This window comes from Thunnus maccoyii, chromosome 10 (assembly GCF_910596095.1).
Source record: "Thunnus maccoyii chromosome 10, fThuMac1.1, whole genome shotgun sequence".
NCBI lineage: Eukaryota > Metazoa > Chordata > Actinopteri > Scombriformes > Scombridae > Thunnus > Thunnus maccoyii.
In genome coordinates, this window is record NC_056542.1 from 4907760 (window position 1) to 4927128 (window position 19369).

Sequence of the window (19369 nt, forward strand, 5' to 3'; positions counted from 1 at the left end):
CACAGTGGTAAGTAGGGCCTGGACAACTATTGATTATATTGTGTATGAACAGGGCTGTACAGAGACCTTTAGAGGGGCAGGTGCTCAAACACCAAACCACCAACATAATTTACAACATAATCTGCTGAATTATAGCAACACATATTCAAACACAATGTAACATGAAATCTTACAACAAACCAAATCAAACTACATCATTGTTCCCCACCTGATGAAATCAGAGGGGGGACTATGATTTGCTCTGTAGTGTGTGTGTGTGTGTGTGTGTGTGTGTGTGTGTGTGTGTGTGTGTGTGTGTGTGTGTGTGTGTGCTGTTGGCACCTAATAAACATCACACAGCCAAAGGCAACATTCTCTGCAGGCTGGATGATATATATATGTTCAGACGCAGCGCTAGAGCAGATCAATAGACGGAATATTTGTTCATCCTGTTATTGAACAAGTGGAACACAGCTTTGGACCCCCGGTCCTCCCGCCGATTAAAAACAACAACACATTTGGTCTTTGCAAACAGAAATTATGTACGTGTTTATTTGCATATAAAGCGGAGAAGTGAGATCCGATCACAAGCAGTCACTCAAGACGCATGTCAATGCCAGGTGTAAACTGTTTCTTTCTCTCCTTAAACTTTTTCTTCTTCTTGTTTCTTTAACCACTAATTTTCTTTTCAGACACATTTACCAGTTGTTTTATTTGATTTAATACTGTAGTTGTTGGGGGTAGGTGGGCGGAGTTCCCAGCATGTGAGACATTGTGTTTACGGACATAAGTTTAGGTAAATTGTGTTCTAAATCACCACAGATGTTATCTGATACACAGTGATTAGTGTTACTGTTCTCCACACTAACTCTACGATGTTTCTAGTATTTAACAGTTTGCTGTTATGGAATAAAGCTTCTTCAACCATGAGTGAAGTTGTGCGCCCGGTTAGTTACTTTCCCCGAGACTTCCCCTTTCTCATACAAGTTCCACTAATAGCATATTCTGTGACTGTTGACTGATTGGTGGGTGTTGCGCATTTAGCAAATGTAATGACTCACCATAAAAATATAACTAAATATCACAGTGATGACATATACAAAATTTCTGATACTAAATCTCACATGTATTTCAACTAACAATACAATTAATTCTAACATAATATCTCATTCACGATGAGAATATCTACAAAAATGTAAACAAATCCTATAGAAATGTTATACCGTGGTAGAGATGCATATAGTAAACAAACACGGCTCCCATGAGAGGAACAGCAGCGACGATACACTGCAGAGTGTACTTTATACACCAAATCTCTCAATATTAATGCTCATCGTTAAATTGAGACATGAAAACATCACCCATTGGAAAAAGTGAAATTAAACGTGCCTTACCCGAGAGTTTTTCCTCACGTTTCTGTGCAAATAATCCAACACTTTATTAAAATCCAGGAATTGACGGGATTACTCCATGAAACATCACCGTGTTGGGATATTCTCTACTCTACTCTTGTATATTCGGTAAAGTACCGGTGTGAACCTCCTGAATGACAGCTGTGGTACTATAATGCAGTCTGCGAAGACCCGCCCCTACTCTGCTTCTGATTGGCTCTGACTCTGATATTCTTACCACATGACTCACATGGGTGGAGGGGAACAGGATAACATGAGCCAATTTTTAAATTTGATGAGTTTACTGCGAAATAAAAGTGTATTTGTTTCAAATAATATTTAATATATATACCTCAGGTTGTTGTGTATCCATGGAAATGAAAACAAGTTATCTAATTATTATGATTTTAGAACAATCACCCATCAAAAAAGTTAGTCCTATAACACAATTTACTCCAAGGTAGGGGTAAAATGAGCGCTCTAGTGGTAATTAGTGCCACCATTAAATACTGATATAAAAATGACACAAAATCAAACAATTTTGAGATAATCTTGAACTTTATTAGTGCCATCAATTTAACAAAGGCAAAAAGTCATAGTTTTAAGTAAATGTTTGTGTCCTGTTGTTCAAAATGTTACCTAAACATTTTCAGTAAAGATTAAACTGTGATCTTTGTGTGTTACTACAGATACAGAAAGAATGTGTGTGTAAATGTGCTTTTGTGTCTACAGACAGGTGACAAATTAAAGGAAAAACTGGTCTAGGTCTGAATGCTTGACCCCTACAGTGAGGGGGTCTGGTGGCTCTGTTATGCTCTTGGGGGCATTTTGTCGGCATGGTTTGGGTCCACTTGACCCCTTAGAGGGAAGAATCACTGCTAATCAATACAAAGTTGTTGTAAGTGATCACCTTTATCCTATGATGAAACATTTCTATCCTGATGGGAGTGGTCTCTTCCAGGATGTCCCCATCCATAGGACATGAGGGGTCACTGAATGGTCTGATGACTATGAAGATGATGTGAATCATATGCTATGACCTTCACAGTCACCAGATCTCAAACCAATTGAAACCTATGAGAGATTTTGGACTGAGGTGTTAGACAGCGCTCTCCACCACCATCATCAAAACACCACATGAGGGAATATCTTTTTGAAGAATAGTGTTCATCGCTCCAGAAGAGTTTCAGAGACTTGTAGAATCAATGCCAAGGTGTATTGAAGCTGTTCTGGTGACACATGGTGGCCCAACACCTTACTAAAACACTTTATGTTGGTTTTTCCTTTAATCTGTCACCCGTCTGTATGTACAGCATGTTTGTGTTTGGCTTAAACTTAACATTAGTCAACAATTAGGTATTTATTCATCAACATTGTGACACTTGACGCGCATGGTGTCTTGTATTGCAAGATAGTCAGTCATTACTCTCAAATTAAGCCTTACCTGGTATTATGCAATTAAATTGTTCTCTCTGAGTTTAGACTCTAAATAGACAGTGACTTTTGTTAATTGTGTGTGTTTGTATGTTTTTTTTTGTGTCTTTCTAAGCTGGTGAATGGAGGAGAGTGTAAGTGAGAGAATGAGAGACAGAAGCTGCGGATGTGGTCATGTTGAAATATAAAGGTAAAGTGTGTGTTTACCTTTTTATCATCTACAGGATGATAGGGGCAATCCGGGGGAACCATATAATAAAGAGAGTGTTCCCAAGTTACCAGAGGGTTACATAGACTCAGACTCCTTCAGGAAGTGGTTCTCTCTATTCATTTCCTTAACACTCATCTAATTTTCATTTTTTCTTACGTCCAACATTGCCTGTAAAAAGTCCAAACCATCTAATGCGTTTCCAACACTCACCAGCTTCTACTATTTATTCTCTTCCCTGTTTTCCTTACGTTCAGGGAGTCATTGGATCCTGTTTTCTAAATATATTCATAACTGCTCAGAGAAATATTGCTGCCTTGACTAGCATAATCCATAAATGTGATCAGGACATGTATCACATTTATTAATAAAGTCATTTTATAATTCAGCAAATTATTGTTTAATAGGAGCTGTTTCCTCTTTATAATTACTGCACTTTTTGACAGCACTATTGACACTTTTGACAGCAGGTGGCAGTAAAGAGGCAAAACAAAATCCTATGATTTCCCCCCAAACACACATGATTTCTTCACACTAAAATGTAGACTGGTCAACATGGAACAATATCAAACAGGTCCACCACAAATACTTTTCCCAAACTGATATAACACATTAATTATGTCTCTAGTCTCTACTTGCATGTACACAGTCCTTTCTATTGCTCTGACTGTGTGTTGTAGAGCTCTGGTCAGGGTGGACAGAGAGCAGTTGCTGGCTGAAAACAGCAAGATCCTGCAGCAACAGCCAGGACCCAAACAGCAAGGTCCCCAGTCACCTCCTGAACCTCACATGGAGGCTCTCTCCCTCCCCAGCCACAGAGGACTGTCCCCCATGGCTGCTCCTACCACCAACTCCCCTCCATCATCTGTCTCTCAGCTCCCTCTTCACCCTCCCACAGTCGGCTGCCTGCCTGCACACACTCCCCTGTCAAAGTATTAACATAGACAGTAAAGTTAGAGATATTTTTTATATTCCACCCTTGCATTACAGGGAATTACAGCACTGATTTCTTGCATTTATTTCATTCTTTTGTTGAATCACACAATGTCATTTTATTCAAAAAAAACTTTTGAAAAGACATGAAACAGGGATTTTACCTTAAATGTCTGAAATGAAACAGATAGTTGACAAACATACAGTATTTCTAATTCATCTATTTAAAAAAATACCTTTCAAAAAAGTCCAGTAGGTGGCAGTATTGTGTTAAAAACAAAATTAACACCTCCTGTCTGCAATGACTTTATTATATACTGTCAATAATTGTACACATATAAAACTTGCATTTCTGATAAAAGGATGTGTGTCTACAATTTCTTTATATAGTAATCTAACATAAAGACATTCATTTCTTGTTTGTTTTTTATGTTTTGGATCCTCCTTTTTTCAATGTGTCTGTGCAGGTCAGTATCCAAGCAGATTCATGAACAAGAAACTTATTTTTCCACTGTAAACACTAAAATAATCTATAATGGTTACATTTCACAATTCACCACCAGTGATGTTTTATGGATGAAACTTAGTGTGCACAAAGTCTGATATAATTTGTTTACAAATAAAAAAACAGAAGATATTGTGAGATTCATGGATGGGTGAATTTGGACTATTAACTTCTACACTGTGATTCAAAGGTATTTAATCTGTGGTACAAGGAGTAAACTGCTTTGCCTGACACTATTCATTTACAGCTTGGAACACATTTGAAGTCATTTTCAGTCCATCCACAAAGCACTTTCACCAGTGTTGTAGTTTGAGATATTAGAGATTAAGAGAAATTGCTGGTTTCTGTTATTCTAAGCAAATATCACAGATAAAACACATAACAGTAGCAGATCTCTGTGACACATCTGTTATGTTTCAATGAGCCTAAAGGTGTAAATGAGCACACAGCTGTAACCTGCAGCCAGGTGAGGATTTCTAAACAAGATGAGCTGACTTCCAGTGAAGAGCTCCCTCTGCTGGTCTTTATCCTTAATACCAGTGTTTCCAGTTCAAAGGTTTTCTCTCAAACATACATGTGAAAGACTGATAATCAATAACAGACAGTAAATAAGAGCTCACTGTAACAGACAGGATTAAAAACAGCAACAGTAAATCTCAGTTTCAATTACACATTACAATAAAACAACAAAGATCAATGTTGAGAAGTTAAAGATATAAATTCTGGAAAGAAGGTCAGAACTCAGAGTTTTACAGTTTTCATGATGTTAGACGATCAACAAACATGATGAAAAGATTGTTGTGGTCATTATAAACAAACGCATCACTTCCTGTGTGGCACTAGTTTAACACCAGTGTTCATAACACATGAGAACAAGCAGCTCTGAAGGGTCTTAACCTGAATACTTCATTACAACCTTCAAGCACACGATAGACAGGATATAAATGTTAATGTTATATTTCATTTGAAAATAAATCATACAGATGAGGTGATTTATGAGGTAGATGTGCCTCTCAGCATTATTTCAATAAAGTGAAAAAAGTGCACATTTCAGATCTAACAAAGTTTAACGAGGAGTCCTGATATCAAAATGATAAACAAGGTAAAGATCAAGAACGTTGTTTCCTCCATCAAGTCTGTTATTGTTGTATATCAGTGGTTCATTATGGCTCTGATACCATGGCCACTTACTGGAGAAAATAAAGGCAGGATGTGTTTTAACCATTATTAGTTTTTACAGTTTGTAATTTATGTGCGTGAAGCATCAAGGTTGTTGCTATGGTTACCTGCCAGCCAATGGGAAACTTGTGTGTTCTGTGTCTTTGGTATAAAATTGAATCAAACTGTTTCCTCTGATCCATCTGCTAAACTGTAAGTTTTCTGAAATCCACCACTGGACCGAGTATAAATCTTGTTTAACAGGCAGAGAGTGAATGACTAAACAGCCAGTACAGATATAGCTGCTGCTGTCAGTCCCAGTACACAGTAGAGGCCGATCCTTTCCCGACTCGCTGTGTTTGGTGTCTCAGGTTCAGGCCAATCCCTCGCTGCTGTAAAGACACCAAACACATCTGTGTCATTCATGTGAAGAAACAACATTTCACTAAAGAAAACTAAATAACCACAACACATTAAGTTGGAACATATTTCATAGTTCTGCTGAGTTTTACTGAATCATCTTACCAGTGACATTGAGTCAGCCTTTTCCTATGTTCCGACCATAATCTGTTCTCACTTTACACACGTACAGACCCGAGTCATCAGTCCTGAGTCTGGACACATGAAGTCTGATTCGTCCTTCTCTGAGGGCGTCTTTGTCACACTGAACTCGTCCTGCAAACTGTCCATCCTGAAACTCTGAGACCTCAACACCCTCATATAGATGATACAGGACCAAGGGTTTAACATCAGTTAACAGTTCACAAATAATTATAATTACGGTGGAGGAACTGTCAGTTTTGGTTGTAAACATCCATTCCAGTGTGATGTTGTGGTTCTCCTCTGCCTGGTAGGAGGTCTCTGTCACGTTCAATACAAATGTTCCTGTTGAGGAGACAGAGAGGGAAAGTGAGGACCAGACAAACTAAGAACTTTAACATTTGAGCCCTTAAACTCCACCTATATATATTTAGAAATACAGCTAAGTGTTTAAAGATACAAGAGTATAAAAAGGTAATGCATGATGCCAATAATTAATACAATCTAATCAATAACTGAAGATAGAGGATCTTCCCAACTGTCATCTACCAGCTTTAATAGTTGTAATGTTTTCACTGACATATTTTAAAATGGAAGTCATAAAATATGTTTGTGAGGCTGAAGGTTTATTCTGTTGTTCATCTTTATGTAAAACTGAAGGTTTAAACTAACCACAGACACAGGAGGTCAGGCTGATGAGCAGAAGGATCCTGCAGATCATCTTTTCCCTGTGAGAGGAGACAGAGGAGAGGAGTCATCAACACATGAGGTCAAAGTTCAGTCATCACACTTGTGAAAAGATAAGTCAGGTTTCATTCATGCATCACAACATGTGCTCATGTTCATCTTCCTTATTCTACATGACTGACCAAAGGACTTTTAGTCAGATCTCAGTCAGTCTACAGTTTGTTCTTCTATGAATTCAGTTCAAGTAACATGTTTTTAAAAGCCTTTCTCAGGTGTCTGTGTGCAGTAATGTAACTGTGCTACAAGATGCTGCAGGTTAAGTTGATTACAATATCTGAAGGTGCAGTTAATATTTCAGGGTTCTTCATGTGGTAGGGAGCACTAGGAAACACTTCCCCCAAACTGATCTTGAACGCAGCCCTTGTCTGTTCACTTGCCCATCCCTTCCTATCAATCCGGTTCTGATTATTGTTGATTGTTGATTATTGTTTTAGCTTCCTTGCTAGTGCTCCCTGAGTCTTACCTTTGCATACCACAGTGGTAAGTAGGGCCTGGACAACTATTGATTATATTGTGTATGAACAGGGCTGTACAGAGACCTTTAGAGGGGCAGGTGCTCAAACACCAAACCACCAACATAATTTACAGCATGATCTGCTGAATTATAGCAACACATATTCAAACACAATGTAACATGAAATCTTACAACAAACCAAATCAAACTACATCATTGTTCCCCACCTGAAGAAATCAGAGGGGGGACTATGATTTGCTCTGTAGTGTGTGTGTGTGTGTGTGTGTGTGTGTGTGTGTGTGTGTGTGTGTGTGTGTGTGTGTGTGTGTGTGTGCGTGTGCTGTTGTCACCTAATAAACATCACACAGCCAAAAGCAACATTCTCTGCAGGCTGGATGATATATATATGTTCAGACGCAGCGCTAGAGCAGATCAATAGACGGGATATTTGTTCATCTTGTTATTGAACAAGTGGAACACAGCTTTGGACCCCCGGTCCTCCCGCCGATTAAAAACAACAACTCATTTGGTCTTTGCAAACAGAAATTATGTACGTGTTTATTTGCATATAAAGCGGAGAAGTGAGATCCGATCACAAGCAGTCACTCAAGACGCATGTCAATGCCAGGTGTAAACTGTTTCTTTCTCTCCTTAAACTTTTTCTTCTTCTTGTTTCTTTAACCATTAATTTTCTTTTCAGACACATTTACCAGTTGTTTTATTTGATTTAATACTGTAGTTGTTGGGGGTAGGTGGACGGAGTTCCCAGCATGTGAGACATTGTGTTTACGGACATAAGTTTAGGTAAATTGTGTTCTAAATCACCACAGATGTTATCTGGTACACAGTGATTAGTGTAACTGTTCTCCACACTAACTCTACGATGTTTCTAGTATTTAACAGTTTGCTGTTATGGAATAAAGCTTCTTCAACCATGAGTGAAGTTGTGCGCCCGGTTAGTTACTTTCCCCGAGACTTCCCCTTTCTCATGCATGTTCCACCCTGTGCATGTCCTGTGATTGTTAGCTTGAGAGTGAGTGTGTCTCGTGTAACAAATGTAATGACTCACCACAAAAATCTTTCCAAACGTCATAGTGATGACATGTACAAAATTTCTTATATCAAGTCTGACATGTATTCCAACTAACAATACAATTACTTCTAATATAATATCTCATTCACGATGAGAATATCTTCAAAAATATAAACAAATCCTATAGAAGTGTAATACCGTGGTAGAGATGCATATAGTAAACAAACACGGCTCCCATGAGAGAAAGAGCAGCGACGATACACTGCAGAGTGTACTTTATACACCAAATCTCTCAATATTAATGCTCATCGTTAAGTTGAAAACATCACCCATTGGAAAAAGTGAAATTAAACGTGCCTCACCCGAGAGTTTTTCCTCACGTTTCTGTGCAAATAATCCAACACTTTATTAAAATCCAGGAATTGATGGGATTACTCCATGAAACATCACCGTGTTGGGATATTCTCTACTCTACTCTTGTATATTCGGTAAAGTACCGGTATGAACCTCCTGAATGACAGCTGTGGTACTATAATGCAGTCTGCGAAGACCCGCCCCTACTCTGCTTCCGATTGGCTCTGACTCTGATATTCTTACCACATGACTCACATGGGTGGAGGAGAACAGGATAACATGAGCCAATTTTTAAATTTGATGAGTTTACTGCGAAATAAAAGTGTATTTGTTTCAAATAATATTTAATATATATACCTCAGGTTGTTGTGTATCCATGGAAATGAAAACAAGTTATCTAATTATTATGATTTTAGAACAATCACCCATCAAAAAAAGTTAGTCCAATAACACAATTTACCCCAAGGTAAGGGTAAAATGAGCGCTCTAGTGGTAATTAGTGCCACCATTAAATACTGATATAAAAATGACACAAAATCAAACAATTTTGAGATAATCTTGAACTTTATTAGTGCCATCAATTTAACAAAGGCAAAATGTTACCTAAACATTTTCAGTAAAGATTAAACTGATCTTTGTGTGTTACTGTAGATACAGAAAGAATGTGTGTGTAAAGGTGCTTTTGTGTCTACAGACAGGTGACAAATTAAAGGAAAAACTGCTCCAGGTCTGAATGCTTGACCCCTACAGTGAGGGGGTCTGGTCGCTCTGTTATGCTCTGGGGGGCATTTTGTCGGCATGGTTTGGGTCCACTTGACCCCTTAGAGGGAAGAATCACTGCTAATCAATACAAAGATGTTGTGAGTGATCACCTTTATCCTATGATGAAACATTTCTATCCTGATGGGAGTGGTCTCTTCCAGGATGTCCCCATCCATAGGACATGAGGGGTCACTGAATGGTCTGATGAGTATGAAGATGATGTGAATCATATGCTATGACCTTCACAGTCACCAGATCTCAAACCAATTGAAACCTATGAGAGATTTTGGACTGAGGTGTTAGACAGCGCTCTCCACCACTATCATCAAAACACCACATGAGGGAATATCTTTTTGAAGAATAGTGTTCATCGCTCCAGAAGAGTTTCAGAGACTTGTAGAATCAATGCCAAGGTGTATTGAAGCTGTTCTGGTGACACATGGTGGCCCAACACCTTACTAAAACACTTTATGTTGGTTTTTCCTTTAATCTGTCACCCGTCTGTATGTACAGCATGTTTGTGTTTGAACTTAACATTAGTCAACAATTAGGTATTTATTCATCAACATTGTAGCACTTGGCGACGCATGGTGTCTTGTATTACAAGATAGTCAGTCATTACTCTCAAATTAAGCCTTACCTGGTATTATGCAATTAAATTGTTCTCTCTGAGTTTAGACTCTAAATAGACAGTGACTTTTGTTAATTGTGTGTGTTTATATGTTTTTTTTTTTGTGTCTTTCTAAGCTGGTGAATGGAGGAGAGTATAAGTGAGAGAATGAGACAGAGACAGAAGCTGCGGATGTGGTCATGTTGAAATATAAAGGTAAAGTGTGTGTTTACCTTTTTATCATCTACAGGATGATAGGGGCAATCCGGGGGGACCATATAATAAAGAGAGTGTTCCCAAGTTACCAGAGGGTTACATAGACTCAGACTCCTTCAGGAAGTGGTTCTCTCTATTCATTCCCTTAACACTCATCTAATTTTCATTCTTTCTTACGTCCAACATTGCCTGTAAAAAGTCCAAAACCATCTAATGCGTTTCCAACACTCACCAGCTTCTACTATTTCTTCTCTTCCCTGTTTTCCTTACATTCAGGGAGTCATTGGATCCTGTTTTCTGAATATATTCATAACTGCTCAGAGAAATATTGCTGCCTTGACTAGCATAATCCATAAATGTGATCAGGACATGTATCACATTTATTGATAAGGTCACTTTATAATGCAGCAAATATTTGTTTAATAGGAGCTGTTTTCACTTTATAATTACTGCACTTTTTGACAGCAGGTGGCAGTAAAGAGACAAAACAAAATCCTATGATTTCCCCCTAAACACAAATGATTTCTTCACACTAAAATGTAGACTGGTCAACATGGAACAATATCAAACAGGTCCACCACAAATACTTTTCCCAAACTGATATAACACATTAATTATGTCTCTAGTCTCTACTTGCATGTACACAGTCCTTTCTATTGCTCTGACTGTGTGTTGTAGAGCTCTGGTCAGGGTGGACAGAGAGCAGTTGCTGGCTGAAAACAGCAAGATCCTGCAGCAACAGCCAGGACCCAAACAGCAAGGTCCCCAGTCACCTCCTGAACCTCACATGGCGGCTCTCTCCCTCCCCAGCCACAGAGGACTGTCCCCCATAGCTGCTCCTACCACCAACTCCCCTCCATCATCTGTCTCTCAGCTCCCTCTTCACCCTCCCACAGTCGGCTGCCTGCCTGCACACACTCCCCTGTCAAAGTATTAATATAGACAGTAAAGTTATAGATATTTTTTATATTCCACCCTTGCATTACATGGATTTATTTATTTATATATATTTAGAAATACAGCTAAGTGTTTAAGGATACAAGAGTATAAAAAGGTAATGCATGATGCCAATAATTAATACAATCTAATCAATAACTGAAGATAGAGGATCTTCCCAACTGTCATCTACCAGCTTTAATAGTTCTAATGTTTTCACTGACATATTTTAAAATGGAAGTCATAAAATATGTTTGTGAGGCTGAACGTTTATTCTGTCATTCATCTTTATGTCAAACTGAAGGTTTAAACTAACCACAGACACAGGAGGTCAGGCTGATGAGCAGAAGGATCCTGCAGATCATCTTCTCCCTGTGAGAGGAGACAGAGGAGAGGAGTCATCAACACATGAGGTCAAAGTTCAGTCATCACACTTGTGAAAAGATAAGTCAGGCTTCATTCATGCATCACAACATGTGCTCATGTTCATCTTCCTTATTACACATGACTGACCAAAGGACTTTTAGTCAGATCTCAGTCAGTCTACAGTTTGTTCTTCTATGAATTCAGTTCAAGTAACATGTTTTTAAAAGCCTTTCTCAGGTGTCTGTGTGCAGTAATGTAACTGTGCTACAAGATGCTTCAGGTTAAGTTGATTACAATATCTGAAGGTGCAGTTAATATTTCAGGGTTCTTCGTGTGGTAGGGAGCACTAGGAAACATTATTATAGCAACACATATTCAAACAGAATGTAACAAGAAATCTTACAACAAACCAAATCAAACTACATCATTGTTCCCCACCCGATGAAATCAGAGGGGAGACTATGATTTGCTCTGTGGTGTGTGTGTGTGTGTGTGAGTGTTTGATTGTGTGTGTGTGTGTGTGTGTGTGTTTGTGTGTGTGTGTGTGTGTGATCAATAGACGGGATATTTGTTCATCTTGTTATTGAACAAGTGGAACACAGCTTTGGACCCCCGGGACCTCCTCTTACTCACACAAATTCCACTTGTGGGCGTTATGCTTAAAGTAAAAAGCGCCTGATTGCTGAATGTTGTTAAAGCTGCGTAGCAGCCCTGCGAACGATACAGCGTTGACATGTATGATATATACATTACTGCACACAGACACCTGAGAAAGGCTTTTAAAAACATGTTACTTGAACTGAATTCATAGAAGAACAAACTGTAGACTGACTGAGATCTGACTAAAAGTCCTTTGCTCAGTCATGTAGAATAAGGAAGATGAACATGAGCACATGTTGTGATGCATGAATGAAACCTGACTTATCTTTTCACAAGTGTGATGACTGAACTTTGACCTCATGTGTTGATGATTCCTCTCCTCTGTCTTCTCTCAAAGGGAGAAGATGATCTGCAGGATCCTTCTGCTCATCAGCCTGACCTCCTGTGTCTGTGGTTAGTTTAAACCTTCAGTTTGACATAAAGATGAACAACAGAATAAACCTTCAGCCTCACAAACATATTTTATGACTTCCATTTTAAAATATGTCAGTGAAAACATTAGAACTATTAAAGCTGGTAGATGACAGTTGGGAAGATCCTCTATCTTCAGTTATTGATTAGATTGTATTAATTATCGGCATCATGCATTACCTTTTTGTCAGGGCTCAGGAGATGCAGGAGTGGACCCAAACGCAGAGACCGGAATGCAGATATGACGAAAAACTCTTTAATTGTGGACAGTCACGGACAGGTAAACAGGGCTGAACAGAACTCACAGAAGGAACAACACAAAACAATCCAACAAAGACTGAACAGAAAAACCAGAACTTAAAGAAACTGAACTAACAAGGGGATGAGGTGCAGGTGGGGAGATGGGTGGAGAACTCTAGAGGGGAATGAACATACAGGGAGCTGATTGGCTGAGGACACACAGGGAGCGGGGCAGGGCTGACGAGGCTAACACAGGGCAGGTGTGGGGAAGACAGCAGGGCAGGGCTAACGAGTCCAAATGCAGGGCAGGTGTGGAGGAGTACATGAACACACAAGGGAAACAGAACAAAAACCCAGAAAACAAACCCAACGCCATCTACACTAACCCATCCAAAACCAAACACAAACCCAAGCACACAACCCAACAAACCAATGATGCAGTGATGAACCGAGGGACTAAACAAACGTGCAAAACCAGGAGACCATACAGAACACAACATAACACCAAAAAAACACCTTAAGTCCAGGCAAGATGTGACAGAACCCCCCCCTTAAGGGACGGATCCCAGACGTCCCACAAACACCACCAAGGGACACAGGATGGACGGCCGACGCAAGACGGGGGGAGGAGGAGGCCAAAACTGACAGTCCATAGGCCATGAAAGAGCAGGTAGCTAGGGAAGTGGCGCAGGGGTAGGTAGCCAGAATGCAGGGAGCAAAGGAGGTCGTGCTCAGGAAGGGCCAGGACATGGGGAACCAGGAAGATGGTGCACAGGCAGATGGCCAGACAGGGGCAGAGCATAAGAGTCCAGGTGGACGGCCAGGGGGCTGGACAGATAGGTGAATTCGCTCGGGAGGGCGACCGGGGTGCAGAACAGATGGCAGAAGATGCTCTGGAGGGCGGCCGGATGTGAAGAGCTTCTGTGGTGTTTGGGCTGCAGGCTGGCAGGGAAGGCAGAAACCCTCTGGAAGTTGGACTGCAGGCCAGAGGCGAAGGCGGGACCCTTCAGGAGGCCGGGCAGGAGGCCGGCGGCGAAGGCGAAGGCGGGGCCCCTCTGGAGGCCGGGCAGGAGGCCGGCGGCGAAGGCGAAGGCGGGGCCCCTCTGGAGGCCGGGCAGGAGGCCGGCGGCGAAGGCGAAGGCGGGGCCCCTCTGGAGGCCGGGCTGCGGGCCGGCGGCGAAGGCGAAGGCGGGGCCCCTCTGGAGGCCGGGCTGCGGGCCGGCGGCGAAGGCGAAGGCGGGGCCCCTCTGGAGGCCGGGCTGCGGGCCGGCGGCGAGGGCGAAGGCGGGGCCCCTCTGGAGGCCGGGCTGCGGGCCGGCGGCGAGGGCGAAGGCGGGGCCCCTCTGGAGGCCGGGCTGCGGGCCGGCGGCGAAGGCGAGGGCTGGGCGGAGCCGCTGAAGAAGGGGGTGCTGCTGCAGACTCGGGGGGCGGATCTGGCGGCGACGCCACTGGGGATGCTGCAGGCTCGGGCGGCGACGCCACTGGGGATGCTGCAGGCTCGGGCGGCGACGCCACTGGGGATGCTGCAGGCTCGGGCGGCGGAGCCGCTGAAGAGGATGCTGCTGCAGGCTCGGGCGGCGGAGCCGCTGAAGAGGATGCTGCTGCAGGCTCGGGCGGCGGAGCCGCTGAAGAGGATGCTGCTGCAGGCTCGGGCGGCGGAGCCGCTGAAGAGGATGCTGCTGCAGGCTCGGGCGGCGGAGCCGCTGAAGAGGATGCTGCTGCAGGCTCGGGCGGCGGAGCCGCTGAAGAGGATGCTGCTGCAGGCTCGGGCGGCGGAGCCGCTGAAGAGGATGCTGCTGCAGGCTCGGGCGGCGGAGCCGCTGAAGAGGATGCTGCTGCAGGCTCGGGCGGCGGAGCCGCTGAAGAGGATGCTGCAGACTCTGGCGGCGACGCCACAGGGGATGCTGCAGACTCTGGCGGCGACGCCACAGGGGATGCTGCAGGCTCGGGCGGCGGCGACGCCACAGGGGATGCTGCAGGCTCGGGCGGCGGCGACGCCACAGGGGATGCTGCAGGCTCGGGCGGCGGCGACGCCACAGGGGATGCTGCAGGCTCGGGCGGCGGCGACGCCACAGGGGATGCTGCAGGCTCGGGCGGCGGCGACGCCACAGGGGATGCTGCAGGCTCGGGCGGCGGCGACGCCACAGGGGATGCTGCAGGCTCGGGCGGCGGCGACGCCACTGGGGATGCTGCAGGCTCGGGCGGCGGCGACGCCACTGGGGATGCTGCAGGCTCGGGCGGCGGCGACGCCACTGGGGATGCTGCAGGCTCGGGCGGCGGCGACGCCACTGGGGATGCTGCAGGCTCGGGCGGCGGCGACGCCACTGGGGATGCTGCAGACTCTGGCACGGGGGGCTGGCGCAGCTCTGGAACAAGGGATAGCTGCGCTGGCCCAGCAGGGACGGAGGGTTGCCGCACGCCAGCAGGAACAGGAGGTTGCCGCACGCCAGCAGGAACAGGAGGTTGCCGCACGCCAGCAGGAACAGGAGGTTGTCGCACGCCAGCAGGGACGGAGGGTTGCCGCACGCCAGCAGGGACGGGGGGTTGCCGCACGCCAGCAGGGACGGAGGGTTGCAGAGACTCTGAGGCGCTGGAGAGGACAGGCCAGGTGGCAAGGTGACCCAAGGAACAGTGTGGTTGTCTGCGTTGACGACCGGACCTCTGGTTGGCGCTCCGAGGGCCTCCCAGAGCCAAGCGGGTGCCCAGGTAGGGGTTTTGGGTTGGTGCTGGCTGAGGAGTGGCAGGCTGCCGGCTAGCTGGCTCCTTGCTAGCAGTCTTAGATGCCTGATGATAAAAGTACTCAAGCAAAGTCATCTGAGCTGGAATGTCCGGAGTGGAAGCCGAATGGCAGTGCTGGTGGTTGGCAAGCTTGGAGGCCCGTCTGGCTGATCGAGGTCCCCCCAGTGCCAGACGGGTCCCCCGAAAACAGTTTGTCTCTGCTGGGTCCATTTCTGGTTGGATTGTTCTGTCAGGGCTCAGGAGATGCAGGAGTGGACCCAAACGCAGAGACCGGAATGCAGATATGACGAAAAACTCTTTAATTGTGGACAGTCACGGACAGGTAAACAGGGCTGAACAGAACTCACAGAAGGAACAACACAAAACAATCCAACAAAGACTGAACAGAAAAACCAGAACTTAAAGAAACTGAACTAACAAGGGGATGAGGTGCAGGTGGGGAGATGGGTGGAGAACTCTAGAGGGGAATGAACATACAGGGAGCTGATTGGCTGAGGACACACAGGGAGCGGGGCAGGGCTGACGAGGCTAACACAGGGCAGGTGTGGGGAAGACAGCAGGGCAGGGCTAACGAGTCCAAATGCAGGGCAGGTGTGGAGGAGTACATGAACACACAAGGGAAACAGAACAAAAACCCAGAAAACAAACCCAACGCCATCTACACTAACCCATCCAAAACCAAACACAAACCCAAGCACACAACCCAACAAACCAATGATGCAGTGATGAACCGAGGGACTAAACAAACGTGCAAAACCAGGAGACCATACAGAACACAACATAACACCAAAAAAACACCTTAAGTCCAGGCAAGATGTGACACCTTTTTATACTCTTGTATCTTTAAACACTTAGCTGTATTTCTAAATATATATAGGTGGAGTTTAAGTGTTCAAATGTTAAAGTTCTTAGTTTGTCTGGTCCTCACTTTCCCTCTCTGTCTCCTCAACAGGAACATTTGTATTGAACGTGACAGAGACCTCCTACCAGGCAGAGGAGAACGACAACATCACACTGGAATGGATGTTTACAACCAAAACTGACAGTTCCTCCACCTCACTTAACATCTACTGTGAACTGTTAACTGATGTTAAACCCTTGGTCCTGTATTATCTATATGAGGGTGTTGAGGTCTCAGAGTTTCAGGATGGACAGTTTGCAGGACGAGTTCAGTGTGACATAGACGCCCTCAGAGAAGGACGAATCAGACTTCATGTGTCCAGAATCAGGACTGATGACTCGGGTCTGTACGTGTGTGAAGTGAGAACAAATTATGGTGGGAACACAGGAAAAGGCCGGCTCAATGTCACTGGTAAGATGATTCAGTAAAACTCAGCAGAACTATGAAATATGTTCCAACTTAATGTGTTGTGGTTATTTAGTTTTCTTTAGTGAAATGTTGTTTCTTCACATGAATGACACAGATGTGTTTGGTGTCTTTACAGCAGCGAGGGATTGGCCTGAACCTGAGAGACCAAACACAGCGAGTCGGGAAAGGATCGGCCTCTACTGTGTACTGGGACTGACAGCAGCAGCTATATCTGTACTGGCTGTTTATTCATTCACTCTCTGCCTGTTAAACAAGATTTATACTCGGTCCAGTGATGGATTTCAGAAAACTTACAGCTCAGCAGATGGATCAGAGGAAACAGTTTGATTCAATTTTATACCAAAGACACAGAACATACTAGTTTCCCATTGGCTGTCAGGTAACCATAGCAACAACACTGACGCTTCGCGCACTTACAAACTGTAAAAACTAACTTCTCAACATTGATCTTTGTTGTTTTATTGTAATATGCATATATTTAAATATTATTTATGTCTTTTTTTTTGTTACATTTTTTTTTTTTTTTTTGGACATTTTTTGTTGTTACAATACGCCCGCAAGAGGGGCATGTAAACACATGAAGCAGGAGAAGTAAGAAAAACTTAGAAGTTGTTAAGTTCAAGAAGAGCAACATTGTTGCATTGTTGAAGATTTATGTTTCTGTTTCAAGAAAGATCTTTTATGAAAGACTATATTTTTGTTTCTCAAGATTTTATTTGGTCAAGTGGACTCATTCCCTCTCGGTTGTGTGCAGCCAGCGAGGTTTGTTTGTTTACATGTTGTGTTGCGTCAAGCAGATGAATTTGCAGTCTGTGTGTGATGAGAATGTGTCTTTATTCTGTACAAATGTTTATTTGAACAGTTCGATGGTGGCTCATAGCGATTTATGGTGGTGATGAGGAGGAGAAATAAAGCCATCTATAAGTGAAGAACCGTGGTCCCTTGTATTTCCTGGAGAGAGTGATAGTGTAATTGACACTGAGATTTACTGTTGTTTACTGTTGTTACTGTTTTTAATCCTGCTTGTAAACCTTTGAACTGGAGACACTGGTATTAAGGATAAAGACCAGCAGAGGGAGCTCTTCACTGGAAGTCAGCTCATCTTGTTTAGAGATCCTCACCTGGCTGCAGGTTACAGCTGTGTGCTCATTTACACCTTTAGGCTCATTGAAACATAACAGATGTATGACAGAGATCTGCTGCTGTTATGTGTTTTATCTGTGATATTTGCTTACAATTTATGCTTCAGTGTGATCTGACTTATGATCTTGCAGATTATTTTTTTGAATATAAAATGTTACTTGTGTATTTATATGTATTGCAACATATTAAAATAATAAATTCAGATGTACAAATTGAGGAATCCACTGTTGTTTTAAGTTTTTTCCAACTTTAAGAAATTAAAGTAAATTCTCTTTATCAATACTGCAACACTTAACGTTAATCACCAAACAGCAACAAAAAGGTGAGTTAACATTATGATTAAGTGTTAACTGACTTACAACTGGTCTACAGCTACAGCTAGTGAAAAATAACAACGGTGACATCGAGTGGTGAAACCGTCAACTACAGCATAGGGTAACATAACGGTACACTGTTTGAGATGAAATTGTGATGTAACACACACATAATGATAGCCCACACTGGCAAAAACTGTTATAAATTAGTAGCTGTTAATTAGAAAGTTATCTAACCCTGTATATTTGCTCGCCAACACTATATCGTCAATCTTTCAAGTTCAGTGCTAGTGCTATCACATAGTGTAATAAATTACTATGTTGACATTACTTTGTGTACTGTTTCAGGGATTTGGCCATGTCTGATCGTACACCAAGAAAAAAAAAACTTCACACATGAAGAAATAATCATCCTGCTCTCAAAATATGAACAAAACAAAGAATGTGAAAGAAGTGAGGAAGAAGTGGAGCGACCTTAAAATGCAGGCAGTTGAGGATTTCTATGACATGTCCTAACAGGAGGTGGACCAAAGCCAGATATGGGGCCATACTCTTCACTGGTTTTGGACACTGTTGGAGAGGACTCCCCCTCAGTAATTGGGATTTCATTTGGGATTGAAAGCGGCACAGCAGAAGAAGCTCCAGCGCCTGTTTCAGAAGCATCTCTCCCACCAGCAGCAACAGCAGCACCACCCTTCCTTCATGCTCCTGAACAACCCCCGCCCCCACCTGCAGAAGCATGTCTACCACCATCCCTCCAACCTCCAGAAACCACCTTTACTGGACTGGATGCAGACAGTCAGCCTACACAGTCCCCTGAGGATCGGTCCAGCAGCCACCCACCACCTGTTTTCATACAGATGCAAACTTCCTCCCATGTTATTATAGGGCTGTTATATTTACATT

At 43.3% G+C, this 19369-nt stretch overlaps 3 protein-coding genes and 1 long non-coding RNA gene across 4 annotated transcripts in view; 1 reads left to right on the plus strand and 3 right to left on the minus strand.

Moving 5' to 3' along the window:
• Positions 1-19369, minus strand: part of LOC121905388 — an 80759-nt gene that overhangs the window by 18093 nt on the left and 43297 nt on the right. The gene's annotated exons all lie outside the window — the stretch shown is intronic.
• Positions 4129-6861, minus strand: LOC121906407. Its single transcript, XR_006098622.1, has 3 exons — positions 6821-6861; positions 6134-6493; positions 4129-6000 (listed from the first exon to the last, which is right to left on the minus strand). It is a non-coding gene; the product is annotated as an uncharacterized LOC121906407 (long non-coding RNA).
• Positions 13297-16085, minus strand: LOC121906400 (SH3 domain-containing protein C23A1.17-like). Its single transcript, XM_042425261.1, has 2 exons — positions 15293-16085; positions 13297-14469 (listed from the first exon to the last, which is right to left on the minus strand). The coding sequence occupies exons 1-2, from the start codon at positions 15884-15886 to the stop codon at positions 13669-13671; spliced, it is 1395 nt and encodes a 464-aa protein (XP_042281195.1). The 5' UTR covers positions 15887-16085; the 3' UTR covers positions 13297-13668.
• On the plus strand, positions 15920-17393 carry LOC121906406. The gene is made up of 3 exons (XM_042425269.1): positions 15920-15998; positions 16629-16988; positions 17122-17393. Exons 1-3 carry the CDS (start codon positions 15920-15922, stop codon positions 17331-17333), a joined length of 651 nt encoding a protein of 216 aa, XP_042281203.1. The 3' UTR covers positions 17334-17393.